Source organism: Bidens hawaiensis, unplaced genomic scaffold, assembly GCF_021521415.1.
Source record: "Bidens hawaiensis isolate Kalapana, Puna unplaced genomic scaffold, B.hawaiensis_p1.1 tig00011632_1, whole genome shotgun sequence".
Classification (NCBI taxonomy): Eukaryota; Viridiplantae; Streptophyta; class Magnoliopsida; order Asterales; family Asteraceae; genus Bidens; species Bidens hawaiensis.
Genome location: NW_027491910.1, coordinates 358,855 through 367,113, shown reverse-complemented (window position 1 = coordinate 367,113; position 8,259 = coordinate 358,855). Strand labels below are relative to the sequence as shown.

Genomic DNA, 8,259 nt, shown 5'->3' with positions numbered 1-8,259 from the left:
TGGGTTGGGTTGGGTCAAAATGGGTCATGGGTCGGAACGGGTTAGGGTTGAAACGGGTTAGGGTCGAAACGGGTTAGGGTCAAAACGGGTCACTTAAAAAAAGGGTTCTTTTGGTTCGGGTCGGAACGGGTTAGGGTCAACAGGTTCGGGTTATAACGGGTCAAGGTTAGAACGGGTCAAAACGGGTTTGGGTCAAAACTCGTTTAAGCGATTTTTCAGTTCGTTTCAGCGCGTAACAGCTCGTTTAAGCGATTTTTCAGTTCGTTTCAGCACATAACAGCTCGCTTAAGCGATTTTTTAGTTCGTTTCAGCACGTAACAGCTCGTTTAAGCGATTTTTCAGTTCGTTTCAGCGTGTAAGAGCTCGTTTAAGTGATTTTTCAGTTCGTTTCAGCACGTAACAGCTCGTTTAAGCGATTTTTCAGTTCGTTTCAGCGCGTAACAGCTCGTTTAAGCGATTTTTCAGTTCGTTTCAGCGCGTAACAGCTCGTTTAAGCGATTTTTCAGTTCGTTTCATCGCGTAACAGCTCGTTTAAGCGATTTTAAAGTTCGTTTCAGCGGGTAACAGCTCGTTTAAGCGATTTTAAAGTTCGTTTCAGCGGGTAACAGCTCGTTTAAGCGATTTTTCAGTTCGTTTCATCGCGTCACAGCTCGTTTAAGCGATTTTTCAGTTCTTTTCAGCGCTTAACAGCTCGTTTAAGCGATTTTTCAGTTTGTTTCATCGCTTAACAGCTCGTTTAAGCGATTTTTCAGTTCGTTTCAGCGCGTAACAGCTTGTTTTAGCGATTTTTTAGTTCGTTTCAGCGCGTAACAGCTCGTTTAAGCGATTTTTCAGTTCGTTTCAGAGCGTAACAGCTCGTTTAAGTGATTTTTCAGTTCTTTTCAGCGCGTAACAGCTCGTTTAAGCGATTTTTCAGTTCGTTTCAGCGCATGCGATTTTTCAGTTCGTTTTAGCACGTAACAGCTCGTTTAAGCGATTTTTCAGTTCGTTTCAGCACGTAACAGCTTGTTTAAGCGATTTAGCGATTTTTCAGTTCATTTCAGCACGTAACAGCTCGTTTAAGCGATTTTTCAGTTCGTTTTAGCATCAAATAGCTCGTTTAAGCGATTTTTCAGTTCGTTTTAGCATCAAATAGCTCGTTTAAGCGATTTTTCAGGTCGTTTCAGCACTTAACAGCTTGCTTTAGCGATTTTTCAGTTCCTTTCATCACATAACAGCTTGTTTCAGCATGTTTTTGTTTCGTTGTTGTCGATATTTCAGTTTCGGTTAATTTGTCGATTTTTTTTTGAACGAGGACAACGGACGAAACGTTTTAGTTTTTTTACATTTTTTGTTTTTGTTTTATTTTTTGAGTTATGATTTTTTTATTAATTTTTTTGAATATTTTTTGATGATTTCTATTAAGATCAAAATCCCTCAAAAAAAATTCAAAAAAAACAAATAAAAAATCATAACTTAAAATATAAACAAATAACGAAAAAAGTAAAAAAACCAAAATATTTTCACCGTTAACCTCGTTCATCAAAAAAAAAAAAAAAAACCCGACAAATTAACCGAAACCGAAATGTCGACGAAAACGAATCAAAAACCTTAATCGACCCGTCTAGTGCGAAAACTCGAAAGAAACCGAAACCCAACCCGTCCAGTGCTAAAACTCGTGTCGGCACGAAAGCTGATCCGAGCCGAAACCTAAACCGATATCGTTCCAATCTAAAACCCATTTCAACCCAAACATGTCACTTTTCCTTAATACACTAACCCACATCGACCCATGTAGTTAAATTTGTCAACCCATTTTGACCCAAAAATAAGAATGTGGAATTTCAAGTGACCCATTTTGACCCATTTAATTAAAACCTATGACCCAATTCAACCCATTTGAATTTTAAAACAACCCAAATTGACCCATTTGGAATGGTTTGGGTCAAGGTTGCCACCCCTATATGGTAGTTTGTATGTTTTCAAAATTTTAAATTCATTTCGGATTATGTCCAATTAATTTGAACGTAATATATATTCTGTTGTGCCATTTATTTAATAACTGATCAAATTTTCCATTCCTAACAACCGTCGGCTTATCTGTTCATAACCATCGCCGGAAGTTGTCATTTCATCAAGAATCCGTTAATTAATACAATCATATGTATAATTCATATGCATATAGGATTATGCTTTTATACAATTATATAATTATTATATAATCATTTTATGGGTTATATTCATATGCATATATATCCGTTAATTCGAAATTGATTTGTAAATTCAACTTCTTGGTTTTGGTTTGATGATATCAAGTGAAAAATTCTTAATTGTTCTTGATTCGGATCACGAAATTCGATTTGAATGTGAAGGGTCTATTATTCTATTATATTATTTTGTGAGAATGGTGAATTTGATTATGATGTATAGAGGAGTATATATTTGAAAAGTCTTGTAATATATACCCTACGTTTCGAAATTCGAACAAAATGTCACTAAGTACATTTTATTAATTCATAAAATAATTAGTCGTTAAATTATAATAACGACAGTAACTATAGATATTTATCTTGCTGTGCCATTTGTGAAACTATAAAATACCTTTTCATAGTTTACTAATTTCTGGTCTCTGTTCGACTGTTCGTAACCGCCGCCGACTTTTCCGCTCATGACAACCGCCGCCGGAGATGTGTAGCCACTACTCGATGTACGACATCCCTCGATTGATAACCGGAAATAACAATCTACCTCGTGATCGTATTCCGTTATGAAACTCACATAGTTCGTCGTCGCCACATCCGCAGTTGAGTTTAGTCGCCGGAGAAAAAGGTATAGCGGCAACAATGATCACCGCCGCATAAATATTTGATTTCCATCGATACGTTTAAGAATAAAGAAAACAGATTCCGTTCGATTTTCTTGTCACCGAATAAGTTCTTTGATGTTTTGGTCAGAAGTTTTGACTGCAATTATGCCTTTAGATTGACGATCAATATTTAAGTTTTGTGATTCTTTGAGGATCAATATTTAAGTCTTATATATTTAAGTTTTATATATAAGAATATAACTACCATATACATATAATGTATATATGATTTTATAACAATTTATGTTTTTTATAAAAAATAAAAATTTTTCTTAAAAAAGTTTTTGTAACACTTGTCCCGACGAAATGTGGTGGGGAAAGGTTTTAGGTTATTTTTCGGGACGAAGCTATGCCAACTACACTATTCCCGACAACATGTTGTCGGGATAAGTATTTTTGATTTGTACCGACGATATGTCGTCGGGAAAAGTTCAAAAATCGTTGTCTGGATAGGCCAAAATTATTGTAGTGCCGTAATTATATTATTAACTTTATAACAATAAAGAAAATTAAAATTCAAAAAATTAATATTAAAAAACAAAAAATGTAAAACAACCCCCATAGTATCATTTATTTATAAAACCTTTTCATCATCAAACCCTAATGGGCTGTTTGGAATTCCTTATTTTTTCCTCTTCGTAACTTATTAACTTTTATAAATTAAAAAGGTACTGGGTAATTCGACTTTCTTAAGTTTTTAAAAAAGAAAAAAGGAGGTTTTGATAAATTGGGAGGGAGTAACTTATCAAAAACAACTTATATAAGTCAAAAGGAGGTGCAAATAAGAAATTCCAAACATGATCTAAGTATATTATTAAATTTCTTAAAATAAAAAAACTTAAAATCCAAAAAATAAATATTAAAAAACGAAATATGTAAAACAACCCCGTAATACGGGAGGATAAAATCTAGTAGATATATATTTAATGCCCTAACTTTCGAACTTCTATTATAATCTAGTTACGAGTATCATTTTCTTCTTATTTTAATTATTAATTTTTATTTTCTTTTTACACAAATACATTGAAAACATAATCTATTTTCAATAACATGCATATAAAAGAAAGTGCACCGACAAGTGCATAAAATAAACCTATTTTAGTTGATCTTGTCGTTTTAGCTCGTTTTCACATGAAATCAATAGATATAAACAACATTTTACAAGACCAACTGATCACATTCTTCAACATACTATGTCAAGATACATGTGTCTATGACACATTATTAGGCATATTCGAATAGGCTAACTCACAAGACTTCACTGCTCCTCCACGCCATCGTCACTGCCCCTCCACGCCATTGTCACGTATGAAATGACCTGGCACGATGTTTGGAGCTTCGAAGCCCCTCATGTTGCCCCCATTAGGAACATGCAGTTTGTAGAATATAAACCCTATACTACATGCACTTTATTAGGAACATGGGAAAATGATGCAAACATGGAATAGGTGACTAGTACTCCACCATACTTCTAAACCCACGTTCACTGGTTGCTAGCTTCTGCGTTGGGTCTTGGTCCTGTTGTGGTAGTGGGCCAGAGCCCAGGATCGTACCAAGATCACCACCGAAAAAGTCAAACAATGATTACCTAAAAAAAAGAAGACGACTATATATGCTTTCCGGAGTTCAGAAACCGATTCATATGAAGTTTGTAAACGAATTAAGATTGAACGGCATAACATTAATGACACAGAAAATAATTATAATACCGGGCGAGGAGCGGGAACATAAGGAAATCAAACAAGTTTAGGTACACAATTAGTTATAGGTAAATACGCAAGATGATAAAAGTTTTGATTCTACTTTTGAAAGCTGAAAATATTTCACATCTAGACATCAGACTGAAAAAATATTACTATGTATTGTTATCTACAGCAACCAACTCTAGACCACCCTCTTCATTGCATTTTGTGACCTCTTCTATGGGCTTATAGGTATAGAACCAGGCACATATGAAATAATACACAAGGTTTACTACTTGTATCCCAGTTACAAGCATGTAGTAGTATTCCAATCTACCTTTATTAATATTCCTATCTGGCAGCCAATTTCTCCCATTGTTATCCGCACTATACTTATGGACCAATGTCACCATTAATGTCCCTGCATACTGTCCTAGTGCGATTGCAGTCCAATATAAAGCCATCGCCGTGCTTTTCATACTTTCCGGTGACTGGTCATAAAGAAACTCCAATTTCCCCACTTGATAGAACCCTTGGGCTATACCATGAAGTGAATACTGAGGAACCAACCAAAACACACTTATGGGTATCATGTGAGTTGGATGGTCGATTAGGTTATGATCTCGTGCTACATGTTTTCTTTTCATCTCCACGAACGACCCCACGAATGTTGCACATATGTTTATAGTGAACCCGACGCCCATACGTTGTAAACAACTGATGCCTGACGGGTTCCTTGTGTAGCGAGACGCAAAAGGGACAAATAAACGATCGTATAACGCGAGGGTAATGATGACGGCCATGACATCAAAGATAGCCATGCTAGCCGGGGGTATTTCAAATGAGCTAGTCTTGGTTAGGTGACGGTCCATGGTTCGGGCTTGCATGATGGTGAAGCTACTTTGGTGTGAATACGCCATTACAAATAATATTCCTGTTGACACAAACGGTAATAGTCGAATGATGGACTTTAGTTCTTCAACTCTATGCACCGTGGCAATTCGCCATAGTTTTGGCGAGTTTGTAGCAAGATCCTTGTTATCGTTTTGGGTTATAATGGCAGCCCTATCAAGCCACCTTCAAAAACACACAAATTCACATTAATAATGTAACTAATTTACTTTTAACTAAAGTTTTTAACAGATGCTTGTTAATTACCTCAATTGATTAGTATGAACAAGCCGTCCGTCCTTAGAAATACCCGCGTCAAGATCTTTATTCTCGTAAAGAAGTTTATCATCTACTGGTACCAAAACACTCCGCTTGTTGATGGCAGCAACAATCACTTGAACAACTCTAACAAACGGGCTTCCTTCGGGTTTTGCTTTCTGATAAAGCGGAGACCCAACCAAGAACACAACAAAGGCAACCACCATTGCAATGGTTGGGATCCCGAGACCCCAACCCCAACTCACCCGGTCTTGGATATACACAACTAGTGTTAGTGCAGATAAACTTGCTAGTGACAATAAAACATAGTACCAATTGAAGAAATTCCACCCTTTGGTTTGTTTTTTGGCTTTTGAAATATCAAGTTGGTCAGCAGCAAATGCAACAACACACGGGCGTATGCCTCCTAACCCGATGGATGTTAACAGAAGCGAGATATAAAGCACTGATAATTGAGATTGTGAAGCTTCTTTGCAGTTGAGTTGTGAGGGACATTGTGGTGGCCGAAATTGTGGCAAGATTGCTGTTATTGTGATGATGATCATGCCCTAAGTTAACCCAGATGAATGTTAACTAATAATTTACATAACTACATAAGGGATGGGTTCATTGGAGAACTACAACAAAGTGAGGAATCGAAGAACCATGTGCTTTACAAGTAAAAAACTCATAAAAAACATTATTTTTACGTAATCCTTTTCGGAGTTTTTCATATAAACACATGTAGAATTGCATAACTTAAAAAAAATTCAAAGTTAAAGAACTATATATATATTTTTTTTACAAAAATGAGTTCCTTTATTATAATGCCTACTGCGTGTGTTTATATGCAAAAGCTTCAAAAATAATTATGCCAAAAAAATAAAAAAGAGTTGTTTACATGTAAAAATGAGTTTAATATGTAAAACTCATTTTTTCCAGTTCCCCGTTCTTTTGTGGTTCCTAGTAAACCTCCCTCTATATAAGTTGGTGGTTAATGTGGAGAGAAATGAACCAGTTCGTAAATGAGTAAGGCGGCGACGATGGTCCAGTAGCGACCAGCAAAAGAATCGGCAACGAATGCACCGATAATTGGCGTAAGACTAGCAACGCCAGTGAAGTTGGTAAGGGTGTTGGATGCCTTCACTAGTGGCATGTTAAGTTGCGCCGTTAAGTATGTTATCAGATTGGAGTGGAATCCGGTTGCAGCGAATTTGTCACATATTTCATTAGCTGTAAATTTTTCAAAACGTTAACCAGAAGGTTTGAAACCATTTTAGAAAACTGGAGTTAGGATAATTATATATAAACCTGATAAAAGTACAATTAAATTAAAATAATTAATTTAGTCTTAACATTTTTAAAATCCAGAGACAGTTACAAAAGAAAAACTAATCAAATCAGTATTTTGTAACACAAAATTAACTGCCAAAATACTAGACCTTCATCCACAACCACCCCATGATCAAAATTCAAAAACTATGACTATGAACTTGATGAAATTTATAAAATAATTATTATATCATTTGAAGGTTTGAGCACACATACCGAGGATAAAGGGTAAGGTTTTGATCCCACCAAGTTTCTTTTGCTTTGACAACTCCATGGACTCTTCATCTTTGTTGTTCTCGTTATCCACTGGTTCCATCTTAACTGTTCAAGTGTTTGGAATGACAGCAATATTGACGGATATTTTAACTTTTAAGGACAGCGGCAAGTGAATTATTAGACTTGGTGGGGATGGTCATATTGATTTGTGGAGTAGACTGTAGAAGTAGAAACCAAAATAATGGCCAACTTTTAAGAGCCAAGACGTGTCACATTCTGTACAAAATACCCAGAGTGTAGATGCACACTTGCCTCGTTTGCAATGGACATAGAACCTATCATCTTACGTTTTAAGTGCAAGTATACATGTAGTACATGTTGTGGGCGGGTCACCGTATTGGTGAGAATTCAATTAGGTACTAGCTTTAATGCTAAGATATATAAGTTAGATAACTAGTTTTGTACTTTATATTAAGGGAAATTTCCTAAATTGACTTTACTTCCAAAAATAGATTTTATATTTGTCTCTCTTAACTTTAGGATTTTAAAAGTGTCCCATTCAAACATATTTTTGACTATATGTTAGAAAGTCTAACACGTCTTTAACAGTTACTCGCTCATCAACAACCTCGATGATTGCGACTAATATGTGGGCAGGTTGAAGCTAAATTATCAATCATAACGGAAGGATTAATATATAAGTTGATTTTGGTAAGAGATTGTATTTGGATTCATTAAGGGTTGGTTGACAAACTTTATGTGAAACCATTAAGTGGCCCGAATGGTTAAGAGGTATGATCTAAATCAATCAGCATGTTTTTGAAATTTACCTATTAAAAGGCTCAATGAACCATTAAAAGACATCTTTTAAGTAAACAAAATGCACACTGTCTCTGACCGATTCATACGTAAGTCCACTTAAATTATACAACATGATAGAATGAGTTGACTTAAAATGGGTTGAGATGGACGAGCACCATCCATAACCACTATTTGTAGTCATCACCTATTAATTGTTGCTTCACCATACTCACG

General features: G+C 35.6%; 1 protein-coding gene across 1 annotated transcript; it reads right to left on the bottom strand.

Annotated features, from left to right (window-relative positions):
- Nucleotides 1–4,695: 4,695 nt before the first annotated feature.
- LOC143538459 (protein NRT1/ PTR FAMILY 3.1-like) lies at nucleotides 4,696–7,631 on the bottom strand. The gene is made up of 4 exons (XM_077032024.1): nucleotides 7,225–7,631; nucleotides 6,692–6,909; nucleotides 5,686–6,245; nucleotides 4,696–5,604 (listed from the first exon to the last, which is right to left on the bottom strand). Exons 1-4 carry the CDS (start codon nucleotides 7,322–7,324, stop codon nucleotides 4,701–4,703), a joined length of 1,782 nt encoding a protein of 593 aa, XP_076888139.1. The 5' UTR covers nucleotides 7,325–7,631; the 3' UTR covers nucleotides 4,696–4,700.
- Between the last annotated feature and the right edge of the window lie 628 nt (nucleotides 7,632–8,259).